The 17,133-nt window shown below is 36.8% G+C and overlaps 1 protein-coding gene across 5 annotated transcripts in view; it reads left to right on the forward strand.

The window, feature by feature from the left end:
* LOC108917882 (beta-TrCP) overlaps nucleotides 1–15,737 on the forward strand; it is a 31,817-nt gene extending 16,080 nt beyond the window's left edge. Inside the window, exons 1-8 of one of the 5 annotated variants that reach the window (XM_023455117.1) lie at nucleotides 1,793–1,854; nucleotides 11,537–11,765; nucleotides 11,839–12,025; nucleotides 12,147–12,603; nucleotides 12,668–12,930; nucleotides 13,027–13,216; nucleotides 13,348–13,501; nucleotides 15,449–15,737. In XM_023455117.1, the coding sequence (XP_023310885.1) occupies nucleotides 11,543–11,765; nucleotides 11,839–12,025; nucleotides 12,147–12,603; nucleotides 12,668–12,930; nucleotides 13,027–13,216; nucleotides 13,348–13,501; nucleotides 15,449–15,468 (1,494 nt within the window). In that variant the 5' untranslated portion in view covers nucleotides 1,793–1,854; nucleotides 11,537–11,542 and the 3' untranslated portion in view covers nucleotides 15,469–15,737. Of the gene's footprint in view, nucleotides 1–1,792; nucleotides 1,855–10,453; nucleotides 10,628–11,536; nucleotides 11,766–11,838; nucleotides 12,026–12,146; nucleotides 12,604–12,667; nucleotides 12,931–13,026; nucleotides 13,217–13,341; nucleotides 13,502–15,448 lie in introns of those variants that run through there. The other 4 variants (XM_023455109.1, XM_018724673.1, XM_018724674.1 and 1 more) reach the window with 4 other exon arrangements.
* Nucleotides 15,738–17,133: the final 1,396 nt, after the last annotated feature.

Consider the following 17,133-nt stretch of genomic DNA (forward strand, 5'->3'; position numbering starts at 1 on the left):
CGAAAATATTGATTAATTTCCTTCTTTTTCCCAAAAATTTTAACACCCCCGTATATTCCCAACGGAACATATTTGGACCATAGTATATAAAACAAACTATCATTAATTCTCCATATAGAATCACACCCTCAAATATTCGCGTAACATTAAGGAACACCCTGTATAGCCTGTAGACATTCTCAAAAGCTATTTCACTTTGGAATATATTCTTTGAAATGAAACCAAATGACATAAAATGTTCGGTTTTGTTTACGGATAACCATTTTTGATTTTGGGTTTGTTTGGGTATGTGAACATTTAAAAATTTAAGTCTGTGCTTATTGCAAATATATGCGCAAAATTGCAAGCAACAATATTTACATCTTATGGGGGTTATCACTTAATGTTTTATCAACATTCAAATGAAATTTGAAAGCCGAAAGTTAACACTTTTTTCGCAATTCATCTGCCCGGTTGTACATTTCAAGCGTCTAATCGATATTTGCCACGTGTTACTATAATGAGATTAACTTTGTGTCCTTTACATCTTAATGTTAAATAATTGAATCATCTTTTAAGATTGACTTACATACTTCTATTAGAGAAAATGAAATGGACACCTCGGTGTCCAGACATTTCTTATAAGCTTACATCAAATTAAAGATATATTATGCAAGTAATTGATTGATAGTTAAATGGTTTTAGACTAACTAAACGTCGAATCTAACAATTTTTGAGTAGGACAACCAGTACTTTGAAAAATTACAGTTATTCCTTTAACGTTGACTGATTTCAAAATATATTTTATCGACTTATTTGACATTTGATTACGTTCTCTATTCACGCGAGCGACTTCAATTGGGTCAGCCACGATATTGACATTTTGCCGGTGTTTTATTTTCAAGATGCGCCGCGTGTACAGAAATAGAATATTAGACTAAGGCAGTGCGTATTGTGTTGAGGTTCGTTATGAGATAGCATTGGTACAACCCCGAAAAATTCATCAAAAATTCGATTTGTGGGCGCGACTTCAAGGCCTCTTTTTGTCTATTTCGCCGAGTGACGTATTTTCAAATGATGAAAGCAACTTTTAATGTGAAGAAATGTCGGTAACAATAATACCATTGCGCGAAGTTGTTCACGTTTTATTTATTTTTGATTTGGCCACAAACTCATTATTTAAAATATTTTTATGAAATTTGTCCGTTTTGGGAGCTCGTGAATCCAGTGGCGTACATATATTTTTTGTCAAAAAGTCCCTAATTCGAAATAATAGAATTTTACTGCTAAAAACGGACGTAGTGCGCCTTGGATTTGGTGGGATTACGCTCATTTTCCTTCACAAAGCACCCTTCGTCAAGCTCTACATCTTTAAAAAAAAACCGGTTAAAATCGCACAATAAATAAAGATTTTGCAGGTGTCTTATTCTTAAAAACAAATGAGTCACACTGTATTTAAAGTGTCCCATCCCGCGGTATGTAACACCCTGTATAGATAGTTATTAGTTTTCATAGTTGAAGTCGACGCTAAAAATGGCGAAACCGCAAAAGTTGAACAAACCCCGGCCCCGATAAAAGTACCACCGATTAACGCGATACAAATAATAACGATAATGGTTTTCGCCGTAAACGAATGGCGAAAATAACCGCGTACGATAAGGGACCCCGCTATTGACAACACAAAGATGCAGATAAGACGGTGACCTGCATAGGGAACGATTAATCTTGGATCGGATCATTATTGTAATTAATTGTTCTACGAGCCGAGCCGCTGCTAACTGTAATAAAAGCAACAGGACCGCGGTCGTTGTTTTTTTCGTACACGTATGACGAATCAGTAGTGGTGTACCGTTAGTTCGCAGTCGAGGTAGGCGGGTGAGTATACGAACAGATGAAAGTTTTCGACGTATTTTTATCCACGACGGACGTTTCTCCGAAAGCGATGCCCGTTAACACGGTAAAAATATTGAAATCACTTTTTAGTAGCGGCCAAATGGTAGACAGCTGCACAGTACACGTTGTCGTGAAGAATTTTTTCTCCAGATCGATTTTTGGCCATTTGTTTTAGACGCGGTGTGCTTGCTGTCCGCTCAGTTCCATCTTATCGTCGCATGACGTCAGCAACGAGAAGCGGACTTTCGTTTTGACACAAATAGTAACTATTCGTTATACATAACCAAACAATTTAAATTGATCGCGATCCGTGGGACGTAAAACGTGTAAATTCTACGTTTGCATGCCGTATGAATCGTTCGTAAATGTGTCTAAACATAAACATGACCTTAGATATTGTGTAAGTTTGAAGAATATGTTTTGCACAATATAATGAATGAATGCTTAAGCTGTAACAGCTACTGTGGTAATAATGGAGAAATGACATTAAGCTGATGCATTTCCATACGAATATATGAGTTCGTCAGTCTCGTTCATTAGTGACGTCATCAATATGCGCTTGGGCGCTACGTACTTTGGATATAAACGCAAAATTAAATCGCAAATCCCTAGTGACAAAGTAAAACAGTTATACAATTTATATTTATGTACGCAGTGATATGAAATAGTATGGTGTGCCTACGCGCATGTGGTGACGTCACTTGAGACCAGACCTACGGAATCTTAGCATATATTAACATGGAAATGCAAGTTTTTGTGTTTTTTTTCTAATAATCCAGGATTGTCGCAGCCTAAACATCTTCACATCATTCATCTTATTATGCAGAACGGGTCAAACTTCAAACTTGCGTTGTCAATTTTCGGGAAAGACGAATGGAAGTGGGGTTAGAAGATGCACTAGTGCACATAGAAAACACGCTAGTGTCGAAGACTCAGTTTTTGAGGTACGTGGGAAAGCAACCATCTGAACCAACAGTACCTCGCTTCTGCGTCTAATAATAGTCCGAAATAGAATTATAAAATGAATTAGAAGTCGCGACGTGAGTCAATTCATGAGATGACGCGTATCGTAGGTAGGAAATAAACAATGACAATTGCGGCTATCTCTGCCAACAATCGGAGCGATAAGTCATTTTTGGTCCCCTATCTATTGTTGTTAAGTCTGGTGGTTTCCTTTCTCTTTCGCGACCGTGTAAATATTGATGGTTAGCTTCGAATCGTCAAGTTAAATAAACACTTTCATAAAATATACGGTCATAAAAACATAAGATACCTGTAATTGTAAAGTCGTTTTCACCGGACATCTGGTTTATTTGAATAAACGCAGCATCTGTTGTAGATTGCTTTATCTTAGTAATTTTTCTTAAAAAAATATACAAGGTGTTCGTCCACGTTACTGTCAAAATTCAAATTAAATCACTAATCGTTTACTTTTTATTTTATGGTTCTTAATTAATTCCTGAAAAAGTAATGGTGTCTGTTTTTCCGAATCCATTTCATGGGGATGTCAGTTATCTTAAGTGATACAAATCACTAAGAGAACATTATATCTCAAAGTATTGTTGCTACGCCTTGTACAAAGACTCATAATTTTTTTACCTCGCGCAAAGAAAGCAGTCGTAGAACATTTCTATATTGCACGTTCACCTTGTGCAACGAAAGATTTCAACTAACGCTTCGCCTACAGATAATATAGACCCAGCGAACGCTTGTTCTAAATTAATCACCCCAAATCAGGGTCAGTCGAATCCGATTGTCTGGTCGTTTTGCCGGACAGTAATAAATCTCTCTCGGGGAATATTCATATCTCCTAAAAATTATATTATTATCCGGTTACAGTATTAAGATGGTTATCTCGAATCTCGAATGGGAGAACTGGTCCCGCGTATAGTTACGGGCGATTATCGAGTGGTGTCCTTTGAGGTTCCCGTCGGTTGTGGTGGTATGGGACGCGAGAAAGGCTGTGCATCATAAAATCTCGCGCGCGCCCACAAAAAAATCGGCCCGCCGGGGCCAGCAGCGTGCCGGCCTATGGGAGTACCGGGATGTTTTAGTAAAACGTACCTATGCTGTGAAAAAACATGCAGTATCGCTTTTTGCGAGCGCCAGCGAATAAAAAAAATAGTGAATGCAAAAGTGACAGTGTTTCAAACAATATTTTTTCGAAGACTGCTGAAGGCAATTCAAATCAATATAAATCGATGGATTTAACTAATTTTGGACAAATTTTCAGGTCATTTTAATAATTGGTATTCGTGGAGTTTTGAGAAGAGATAAACTACTAAAGATAACGATCGATGATATAGAAGAAAATATTCAATTATTATTATAAGAATTCCCGATTCCAAAATTCATAATCCGAGTTGTTATGTGATTTCAAGTCCAGACCAAATGAAGATATACCGCAAATACGTCTAGCAGATACTACAAGTCGAAGATTTTTTGTGAAGTATATCATTGAAAAATGTATTAACCAAGTGGTTGTCGTCAACAAAATAAGTAATGTGCCAAAAGAAATAGCAACTTATTTCAATTTGCCTCATCCGGAAACTTATAGAGGGCACTACTTTAGTCCTTCTTCCACCATTCTCTTAGCTGACGCAGGGGCCGATATTACCACCATTAAACGACATGAGGGTGGCGTTCCAGTACGGTAGCGGAGACATAATGGCAAATAAATTGTTACCATCTTCAGCAGAGCTAACGGAACTTTCCAATAATACAACGTGCGCAGTAAACTTAAACAATTGCAGCAGCAGCCTCATTGAACACCCAGAACTAAAAGCTGAAGAAGATTTTTCGTTACCAGTACCAGTCCTGCAATGTTATTCGAAAGAAGATAAATTTTTTGGTCAATTTTACGCTGTCTAGCGTCTAAATGAAATAATAAAGATTTAATATATACCGCTTTTTAAATATGTACTACTTTGTCATTCTAAACCGTCATGCAAGGTATTATATCGATTTTTTTTAAGCAATGCATTCATCGATTTGTCCTCGGATAGATCATCTGATTTCGGCGAATGAAATTTAAAAAAATGTCCTCGATACAAAATCGAACTAGGCACGGTGGCTTTGGCAGACTTTTTTCCGCGAAAATCGGTCCATTGTTCATTGGTCTGCGGTAAAGGTTGTCCATTGTGTAGTTAAAGAGTAAATCGCACTTTTTGTCGCATATCATTTTCTCCGATTTACTTGTAACAATAATTGTGTCCGCAGCGGTTGAAAGGTCAGCCATTGTTTTCTTAGGTAATTCATTCAATTCGGGATAATTTCTCAGATTTTTTTACTTCCTCTAAATTTCCTCTTAATCTCAAACTTGATAATACGCCGCCCCTCTCCCGCACAAATCTCCGACCTGGGATTGAAGTGAGAGGGTGCTTTTTACACATTTCGCTCGGCCTGAAGTATAAAAGCCGTAAACGTACTGGACTGACAGGCTGTTATTTTTTTATAGTATGTAGATGCGGAGATATAAAACTGGCGTCCGTCTGCCTACCTTTCCCTTAGAATGAAGATCCACACGAGCGTGACAGAAGGAAAATGTTACGAGATCTTTTTTTGATTTATCCGTTCTCTTTCACCGTTATCTCGTCAACGCGGTTAATTGTTTTTTGTTTTTTCATATCAGTTTTCAAATTCGTTAATCAACTTATTCGATTATTATTTTTCGAATAAAATCATCAGCTATGCGTACAACTTCGGAGAGGTTTTAGTCTAACAAATTTGTTCAAACAGAAATACCTCAGGGCTCTATGCTCGAACTCATATTGTTTATACTCTTTATTAATGATATTAGTAAGCCGACAGCCTAAAAATGTATTCTTAAGGAATATATGTAAGTATATTACACACAACAGTTAATTAAAGATCAAAAATTGTATCAATTTCTTTGACTGTGTAAAACTGCTATAAGAAATCCTAGAAAATAATTTTTGATCTTGATTATAAGCTCAATAACATTGCATTGTGTAGTTCCTTTCGTTAGCCTACAGTTCCACGTTCTTAAAGTGGCACCCATTTGTTTTAATATTGCCCTTAAACCGCAAAAACATTAATATGTCCTGCTACCTTGCTGCTTATGGAGTGCAGCACACCTAATCGTGCCGATCGACAAATCGCGTCTACCAATAAGGATGTTGAACGCATTCTCTGGCAGGAAATGCGTTTTTTTATGAGCTTTGCCCATATATCACCACTTGTACACGGCGGTCAATCCGCGGTTAGTTAGTCTCTCTTGTTTTTGACCGTATATTTTGCCAAATTACCGCCTATAAGAGTCACTTTCTGAGGAAACTTAGAGCAACGCTATCCATAAGGCTTATAAAACTGGCACCAAGAAGGTTAGTTCGTCGTGCCGCTAGCGAGGGCGCTGGTTGCAAATTATGGGTAATACAGTGCGCGTCGTTATCCACAGCTTCTGTTCCGTGATATCTGTGGTAATCCAAGTCGTTGTTCAATGGTCTAAGTGTCATTTGCACAGTCTGGTCGTGTGCGAAACTTGTGATCTGCTATTTTAAAGTTTAGATATTCTTTTACATAATGTTTTACCATATAGTGCACTTATATTGATAGAAGAACAGTAATTACATAAATAATGTGATAATAAACCCACAGTTAGTGGGTAAGCCTGTGATGAACGTTATAAATTATAAATTGTGACCTGATGGAAGTTTCAAAGAAACTACCCACCCTGTACATGCATAATCAGACCGAATTTACCTATTTCGAGCACCAGCTCGCCGTTTCTATTCGTACGGTTTCGACGTGTTGGGTCGTTGGTACATTTCAAGGTCCGATTTCGCTTTATGCCGTCGATAATTAATTATTTTCTATAAACAATACGTACGCGCATACCCGGTGATAAAAATAAACCGATTTTAAACATCCCACTGTTTTCTATTGTATTCAAAAACACATCGACATCTTTCGGAAGCTTATTCTTCAATCTAAAATAAGAAAATAAATATAAACTGAGACCTGATATTGTTTAGTTAGTTGAAGGTGGTTAAGAAGCGTACGCGAATATCCTATATCGATGTTGGTGTACCCAAATGTTAAGTACCTGGTTTTACGTAAGCTTATGTATAGGTAGGTATGTAATACAAGGATAAACGTTACATCTTTGAAGTTCTATTGCAGCGGTGATAGTTTTTACATAATATCAGTTTAAAAAATTGGCTTTTATAAAAGACCGTGCAACAAAAGTTTTTATTGCACGATTTTAATAGACTATTTCAGTCATTTTTAACGATGTTTATGTCTAAGTAGTTATGAAATAGCTAGAATTTTTATTGAAAATGGTGTTAATTGCAAAGTAGTGTAATGCACAGTATGTGAGTAGCGCCAGTGACATTTTTTGATACAAAGCACGATTGCAGATAAACGTCTAAAACTGTGTTCCGCATACTACTGTGGCTCAATGAGCTATTAGTTGTTGTCTCAAGTTACTTATTTGTGGAATAGTTTTAGTTTTTTTTGCCTGCTTCTTGTAATTTTTCCTAGTGTGTAAAAAATAATCAAAGAAACGGGTGATGTGACGTCACAACATGGCTTCTGTAATTTTTTGGACAATTAATTAAGATCTATACTTCTCTGATATATTTACACTAGGACCGTTGGCGGCGTTTTTTTTTGGTCCACCGTATAGCGCTTGATGCAGTTTCGGACCTTCGCAGGTGCCTATCCTTGGCGGCCAGATCTGTGCCTACGTACGTACGCGGATGTGCCGGCTCTGCTTTACGACCGTTTTCCGCGTGTGTACGCCAAGCCGTATATTTGCCGGTACGTCTAATTATGGTAGCGAAAACCCATGGTTGTTTTATATAATTATTATCGGCGGGATGTGGTACCTCGCAGTTACCGCGCTGAAGAGGTGGATGGCGGTGTAGCCCCCGGGATTGCGCAGCGTTTCCGTGGTTTCGATACGGAGAGTTCCGGAAAGTTATTTTTTTTTTGGTTTCGGTTAATAATATTCTGTATTTTCGTGATCGTTCCCTTCGTTGGTTGAGAAATGGCTGTAGACGGTCTGTGTGTTGCATTATAATTACAGCAAAGGTGAGATGCTATCATTTAATTTTGATTCATTATTTCTACGATTGTATTCATCTAAACTAGTCATAAAAATGTGTAGTCGTGTATTTAATAATAATATTATTAATAACATTAAAAATTATTTAAGGAATCTGTAGTGGTATAATCTTTTGTGTAACCAATGTTCATTGGCGACCGCTGGGCGCAGGGATGGTTCGATCGGACTGATTTTGATGTCGTTGTATAGGTTGGGCCTTTCTGCGTCGAATAAAAAATGATGAAGAGCTTTTAGTATTTTTCAGAGTTGTTATTGTGATTCTGGGGGTAAGTGATGTAAAAATTGACAAAATCCTAAACGGTTGAAATATTCTACAGGCGCGTTTTTGTAATATGTGCCATGGTATAAATAACTATGAGTTTATTTAACGAAGCTGCTTATTGGCAAGTTCTGTACCTTTTTTTCCATTTAAATCTGGACTTTGGTAAAAGTAAATCACTACGGACTTTTATATTCCTTACAAATCGTTAGCGAGAGCAGCAGGAATTGAACAACAGGACCGTAAATGGGACAGAGCACAGTTACGTCGCCCGAGATTTTTCCATTATTATAAATAATGGTCAAACCGCACTGTAAACAATGACGAATCCGCTCGTGTCGCAACGCGAAGAAAACCACCGACTGAAACCGTTTTTAATTGCTTATAAAAAGACTGCTCACCGAGTGTTAAGGACAAAAAAATTGCGAAACCGCCGACCGTCGCTACGTAGTTTCACTTTGCAACAACTTACCATACAATCAAATTTCGTAAGTGCAAGAGGGTATAGGCCATGCGGTGCGGTCAGACGAGTACCTGCACAGAGAGCGAAATTCGATATGATTTCAGAAACTGTCGAAAGAAAATAAATATTGGCGACGCGTTGTCGAGCTCGATTTTCAAAATAAACTCAACTTCAAATCAGATATTTGACTTCTCCGTTTGTTTTCGGGCTTCAGAACGATGTTCATTTTGTTTTCGTTCTTCTTTTTAAATATATACTTTACTATTTTCAATAACTGAGTCCAGACATAACTATGACGATGCGGCGACCGTATCTTTTACGGACTGTGATTTGACCAACCTGACCAACAAACGCTCTCCGGCATTGTCGGTTGCAGAATCTAAGCCCAAGGTATACGAGCATAAGGTGGACTCAAAACAGCAATATACAAAGGGAGTGTACGGAAAAAAATAGAAAAAAAAATAAAATGAAACGATTGTACATCGTAAGTACAAATATTCTGAGCTAGTATTTGCAGGCGCTAAAATTAATCGTGACGGGTACGTCAAGAATTAATTTCAGTCTTATCTGGAGTAACATGCCAGGAAAAAAACCGTAATTACCACGGTGTACGCTGATAAGGTAACGAATCGATTACCAGAATATCGACTAATAACGTGCTATCAAATTACTAGTAAAGTACGCGTAAGCGTTCGGGAACCTTCAGTGGCTGATCACGTCGTCGCACTTGCGATAAAATTTGTGTGTCACACGGCGTATGATCGAAATTTCCAATTGAAGTTGTACGGGGCGTCCCAAACTGCAAGACAGCCGACATGGTCTCAATTAATGAGGTAAAACGATTATTTTCGCGCGAAAAAAATACCTTAATTGTATTGGATTTTTTTTTTACTTTATTTCGGAGTAACTAATATTATTGTATTTTTAGAACATGTGGTTAAAAAGTGCAGCAGCCCCTACTTGACTGCAAACATTCGTAGTCTAATCAAATAGTAGCTCGTGTTTAAAAGGTGTGAAAATGTTTAGGCCACAACGGCTTTGGATTATTAGAAAAACGACGACAGTGTCTTTCTCTTAAGTGACGTCATCACACGCGTATAGGCATACCGTATTGTATTCACACCCTGGTAGCAGCTATTTTTGTTTCAAGTGTAAAATTAATTCCAGTAAGAATAAATTGCTGAATTATGTAATTCATGAGAAACTCCTGAACTGTATTAATGAATAATATCAATATAAAAAAACAACATTTTTTCATGAACTTCAAAAGCGATGTTAAATTATTTGTTCACATGTTTACCTCGGCATTATACTCTGTAAAAGAAGTATTTTTTCTTAGAAATACAATCAGGAATTGAAAGCACTGACAGAAATATCCAAACACGTGTTTCTGGCGTCCAATTCTGGGACACCCTGTTCAATCAGTACTTCTATGAAATCGTACCGTTATGCACTACGTTCACAGGCATATTTCGACAACTTATTCGTCCCATTTATACATCTGATCGTCGCGGCGTACCGCTACGACCGCAACTGTCATATTCGTATTTTTACCATCCTTTACCAGGTCCCTCAGAAAAGATTCTCGCCTTGTGCCGAGGCGAACCTTCATATGTTCCGATGCGCCTCTGTTTTCCCATACATATTGCCGCAATCCGACTCGGGTAATATATTCCGTGCGGCGCGATCCAAAGTGCCGTGTGATTCACGATCGAAATCCTCTTTCTCTTTTGCTGAAACAAATCTAGTCGCCGTGTAATTTCTATATCGCTTACCGCGTTTCTATTGGGACTGAAACTTACAGTAACGTTTGCAAGTCATCCTCTTGACGCCGACGGATCGGTTCTTTGTCGTTTTATGAGTAATAAATTCGAAAATAATCCTTGCGCGCTGTTGTGATTGTTATAGAATTTGTGTTCGTTATCGTAATAACAATATACGGGTAAGTCCCTGGTAGTACTAATTGGTAAGTCGAGCAGGCGCTGTGTCTAACATTGACCAAGTTAATTAGATGTTTGTAGACCTAAAAGGTAGTTGTAAAAGAATGAATATCCTAATTGATATGTAAAAAAAATTGGTGGTGTCTTATCTGGAAAGGTATCGGTTTCAAATGGTTCTGGATGTCACTTACCATTATAACTATTTACGTGCATTAATCTAATATGTGTTTACCTTGATTTGGGTGCGCATTCAAGTTAAAGTTTACTTGCATTCCTATGTCTATATCTTAAGCTAACTATTTTTAAGGCATTTGTTGCGTACGACTTACATTTCAGTTGATTATCAACTTTGCAGCAAAAGCTGTTGGTTATCGTCTGGTACGTCCTGCTTTGAGTGACTCACAAAAACGTGAAGGAACAGTAGTCTAACCTTACCTATTTAAATTATGAATGGTGGCGGACCCTGAATTATTATTTTGTATAACATATTATTTTAAATATCATTTGGACATATGTAGACTACTGATTAAAAGGGAATAATTGATAATCTATCTAGTCAACTATACAACTTATTATCAGTATCAGTACATTGTATAATTGCTGTATAAGCTATTTTGATCTCATATTTAAAATAATTTCACTTCTTACTGATCTCATATCTAAATATTTAAAAATGTTATCCCTATTTTACTTTTATTCTAGTTTTCCACTTGATTTTGTAATTTTAATAAAATTTTATTTCTGATCTCATATTTAAATCAAAAGTTTAAGAAATGTCTCATGTTTAAAACACATTTTTTGCATGTATTTGTACATTCTATAAGTATATTTAGTATTTATATATTCCTCATATCACTCACTTTGGTCTCGTATTTAAAGTACGTCATAAAACAGGTTAATTTTGTTTTCAGTACCCAATGACGATTTTGCCACCATACGACACGGCAAGGAAGAAAGAGCCTTCGGCCACCTTCAACACGGAGAGAGAAGCATGTCTGAAATATTTCGAAAGATGGAGCGAAACGGACCAAGTGGAATTCGTGGAGAATCTTCTAGCCAGAATGTGCCACTACCAGCACGGCCACATCAACTCCTTCCTCAAACCGATGCTACAAAGAGACTTTATTTCTTTATTACCAAGTTAGTACGATTCAAACAATTAAGTACCCACCAGTATTTTTTCGACCGATTATTACAAGTGTTTTATTTTCAGAGAAGGGTCTTGACCATGTAGCCGAGAATATATTGTCGTATTTGGATGCCGACAGCCTGAGAAATGCAGAGTTAGTTTGTAAAGAATGGTTTCGAGTGATCTCAGAAGGTATGCTATGGAAAAAGTTGATAGAAAGGAAGGTGAGAACGGACTCGTTGTGGCGGGGATTGGCGGAAAGACGACTGTGGTAAGTGTCCATTATATTCATAATGTTCAAATTTTTATGTATTACTTGGTTTGATCTCATGTTTAAATTAGCATTTAGACTCATATTTAATTTTTTTCTGTGAAAAATGTGTTTTTCATAGGATTCAGTACCTGTTCAAACCGCGACCAGGTGAAAACCATCGCCCACATGGCTTCTACCGGTCCCTGTATCCGAAGATTATCCGAGATATTGACAGCATCGAATCCAACTGGCGCAACGGCGAGCACGTTCTCCAACGTATCAACTGCCGCTCGGAGAACAGCAAAGGCGTCTACTGTTTGCAGTATGACGACCAGAAGATCGTTTCTGGTCTGAGAGACAACACGATCAAGATATGGGACAGGAGTACGTTACAGTGCACCAAGGTCCTCATCGGCCACACGGGCTCCGTGTTGTGCTTGCAATATGACGACAAGGTTATAATAAGCGGTTCCAGCGACTCCACCGTCCGCGTATGGAATGTGAACACCGGGGAGATGGCCAACACGCTGATCCACCACTGCGAGGCCGTCTTGCATCTTAGATTTAATAATGGAATGATGGTGACTTGTTCGAAGGCAAGTTTGAGGTTGAATTAATTGCTGTATTTTGATAACAGTGGTTCTGGTTTTTTTTTTTTAGGATCGATCCATAGCCGTGTGGGACATGACGTCGCAGACCGAGATTACCCTGCGTCGAGTGCTGGTGGGGCACCGGGCGGCTGTGAATGTGGTGGACTTTGATGAGAAGTATATAGTGTCCGCGTCGGGCGATAGGACTATTAAAGTGTGGAACACTTCGACGTGTGAGTTTGTGCGTACCTTGAACGGACATAAACGGGGCATAGCTTGTTTGCAGTACAGGGACAGACTGGTCGTCAGCGGCAGTTCTGACAATACCATACGGTAAGTGCCACTACTAAAATATTTGTGCTTATTTTAAAAAAATCGCGTGCCTGATCTCGTATTTAAACTAACTATGATCTCGCATTTAATTTGTAGATTATGGGACATAGAATGCGGAGCCTGCCTTAGGGTTCTAGAGGGGCACGAGGAGCTAGTTAGGTGTATAAGATTTGACGCAAAGCGCATCGTGAGCGGAGCTTACGATGGCAAGATTAAGGTTTGGGATTTAGTGGCCGCCCTAGATCCTAGGGCTCCGACCAGTTCTCTGTGCCTAAGGACTTTAGTGGTAAGTTTCTTGAAGTATCGCACTTTTAACTTTCTCGTTTTACAAATTCGAGGACTCCTCCCGTTCTGCCCGTAAGATTTACCAAAGTGAACTACTAAAGAATTATAGAAATGTCTCTTAAACTGTTGCAGGAACATACGGGACGCGTATTTCGATTACAGTTCGACGAGTTCCAGATAGTGAGCAGCTCCCACGATGACACGATACTCATCTGGGACTTCCTCAGCTCTATTCCAGAGACGAAGAACAGTTCGTCTGGCAACGGCGCAACCCGATCTCCATCACGTAAGTACAGTCGACGTCAATCTTCAACTTTCTGTAGTAATTGCAATCAGCCCAGCTGATCTTGACAGTCAAAGAAAGTACAAATCGGAAGAAAAATAATTTGGGAGTTTTTGCTGAAATTTTATTTTCTTGGAAATACAGTTACTCGTTTTATATGAATACATTTCGCATCAAATTAATGCACCATTAAAAATGTTTTCACGATACCATTAGTAAAAATTTATAAATGATCTCATATTTAAATGAAAAGTTTGACCTCATATTTAAACTCGCTTTGATCTCGTATTTAAAGATTGTTATTGTTATAAAAATAGTAAATGTCTACTTGAATCAGACCATAGTCCAAAGTTTTCGGACCAATTTGTTTTATAATTGATCATCTCTGCTGTTAATGAGATACACAGTTAAATGAAAACGTAGCGGTGTATTCTAAAAATTGAAGAAAGCTAGCACTCATAATGAATAAAACTAGTTATGGGACTTGGAAACCACCAATGTGCCTTCCTCGACGACTGAAAACATTTTACTTTGGTTTTATCTACCTATTTTTATAATTTTAAAAATATTTTATAACTGATCTCATATTTAAATGGAAAGTTTGACCTCATATTTAAACTCGCCTTGATCTCATATTTAAAGAGTGTTATAAAAATAGCAAATGTTTACTTGAATCAGTCCAGTTTTTTTTACCAATTTGTGTTTTAATTGATTATCTCTACTATTAATTGAGATACAGTTAAATAAAAACGTAGAGGTTTATTCTAAAAATTGAAGGTAGATAGCACTCAGAATAATAAATAAAACTAGTTATGGTACTTAGAAACCACCAATTTGCCTCACTTGACGACTGAAAACATTTTAGTTTAGTTTTATCTAAATGTTTTTATAATTTTAAAAATATTTTATAACCGATCTCATATTTAAATGGAAAGTTTGACCTCATATTTAAACTCACCTTGATCTCATACTTAAAATTGTTATAAAAGTAGGAAATGTCTTGAATCAGACCATAGTCCAAAGTTTTCTTACCAATTTGTTTTTTAATCGATTATCTCTGCTATTAATTGAGATACACAGTTAAATGAAAATGTAACTGTTTATTCTAAAAATTGAAGGAAGATAGCGCTCGTTATAATAAATAAAATTAGTTATGGGACCTAGAAACCACCAGTCTGCCTCCCTTCACGACTGAAAACGTTTTACGTGGTTCTACCTACCTATTTTTATAATTTTAAAAATATTTTCTAACTGATCTCATATTTAAATGGAAAGTTTGACCTTATATTTAAACTCACCTTGATCTCATATTTAAAGATTGTTATAAATACAGCAAATGTCTACTTGAATCAGACCATAGTCCAAAGTTTTCTGACCAATTTGTCTTTTAATTGATTATTATCTCTGCTATTAATTGAGATACACAGTTAAATGCAAACATAACGGTTTATTCTAAAAATTGAAAGATAGCACTCACAATAATAAATAAAATTAATTATGGGACTTAGAAACCACTAATCTGCCTCCCTTGTCGACTGAAAACATTTTACTTGGTTCTATCTACCTATTTTTATAATTTTAAAAATATTTTATAACTGATCTCATATTTAAATGGAAAGTTTGGTCTCATATATAAACTCGTCTTGATCTCGTATTTAAAGATTGTTAAAAAAAGATGTGGAAGGTTGGACAGTTTAATAATAATAATAATCCAGTAACGAATTTGCTGGAATAAAACGGGCAATATGGTTTGACAATCTAATTTAGTACGAAACGACATTGGTCAAGGAAAAATTAATATCTGTTTTTGAATAGAACGGATATTGAAGAATAAATGTTGGAATTTTTAGTGAAGCGTTAATTTCGATGCAAAGTGTATGTTAAAATGGGGTTTAGTAACTTGCCTCTCACATTTCAAAAATATCCTTTAACGGGACCGTATTTTTTCAGCATTTTCAACATTTGAGTGAAACCGTTAAATATTGACTATGGTTGTACAGACAAATAAAAAAATATATATAATTATATATGCATAAATTCAGATCTGCATCCCATGGATGTCCCTGAACGATTATAGGACTTTATTTAGACGCCTTTAGGAGTACCGATCAACGAGGACGTCACGTCGATCCGGTTGGTATTTCTGAAGCTTGACGAAATGAGTTATTTTTGTGATGAACACGAGAGAATCCCCCCTCCCCCTTCCCCCTCCCGTTTTATTTCCATGACAAAAAAAAAATTAGTAATTTAAACGTATATATCTTTAGTTCTATGAAGCGTTGAGATGGGAAACCGTTTGCGTCATTAAAGCAAATAAGAGAGAGGTAAAGATGTATACAGAGTGTTTGAAATTCACAGTGTGAAAAAATGGTTACCGATTTCTCAGCTACTTCGACGCGCTACCCGAAAACTTAATGAAATAACAATTCTACGACGTATTGGTAATTGTAAGGAAAGAAAGGGCAAAATTTCCGTTTATCCCGAAAGCTAGGTTAGTCCGAAGTTATCTTCAGTGTTGTGGATGCGAGACACTCTGTTGTCGTTTGTTTTTAGAGGTATAATCATTATAAGTGAGGGGAAAATAGTTGCGGTGGGCTTGCCCGAAAAGGTTGACGGAATCCCGTGTACAGTTAGAAAATTTCAACTTTTTTTAGGATAACTTTATAAAAAATATTATACCGCGGACGTTTACAGGTTCCTATCACGACTTAAGTGCAATGTGGGCAAGCGCACCGCAGTTTCGTTTTCTTGCCGTTGCTGCATTAGATCTTTTATAATTTAGTGTAAGGAGAAATTCACCATACAGTACCTATTTGTTAAATTATTGTTTATAAAACTTTTTAATAGGAATATCGATGTTTTGTTTTTTCACCCACGAAAGAGTTATATATTCGCTGTTGACCTAACTGGTTTAGGTCGATGCTTTTTTTATATATATATGTATGAGCCTTGTTTCCCTTGAAGGTTAAAAAAAAATCTAATCGTGTTAATAAGTGATCCGAGTAGACATTGCTTTTCGCAGTTCTGTAGTACCGACAGTATTTTAGTAGAGAAATTTTTTGCCAACGAATCGTGCAAAGACATTTTCCGATTCACTCCATCATGTTTCCATTTTCGTTTTTTGGGCGATTTGTTGTATAATTTAAACAGTTTCTGCCAAATGTAGTTTATACTGGTACATTTAGATTTACTGGAGTACTTATGAAAGCTTTTGTGATAAACCTATCCTAAAAACTGTGTATGGATGTTCTTTTTTACTATTAAGCGAGTGACTGTACTTTTCATCTATATGATTTTTTAAAAATTCAGTGAAAAGGTACTAATTATCTTTATATAAATTAAAAATGATGTACATATTGTAACTGTAGTATTTAATATATTTGTTTGCATTTACAATTGGATTTATTTATATTTTTGCGTGTAATATAAACTCAAAACGGCACTGTCTTGTTTAATTTCCTTACCAGGGTTCATAGCTCATCAGGAGTAATATAGAATTCCACGACTTTTCCAGGTTTTGCGGTTTAAAAAAAAATCCAGGTCACTTGTAGTTCATTTTTACATACTAATTGGTGTTTACGCATTAAACTTTTTAAATTGGACTCCATAATCTTTTTTATACCCGGGGACCACAC

The sequence above is a fragment of the Anoplophora glabripennis genome, unplaced genomic scaffold (genome assembly GCF_000390285.2).
Source record: "Anoplophora glabripennis isolate ALB-LARVAE unplaced genomic scaffold, Agla_2.0 scaffold17, whole genome shotgun sequence".
Lineage (NCBI taxonomy): Eukaryota > Metazoa > Arthropoda > Insecta > Coleoptera > Cerambycidae > Anoplophora > Anoplophora glabripennis.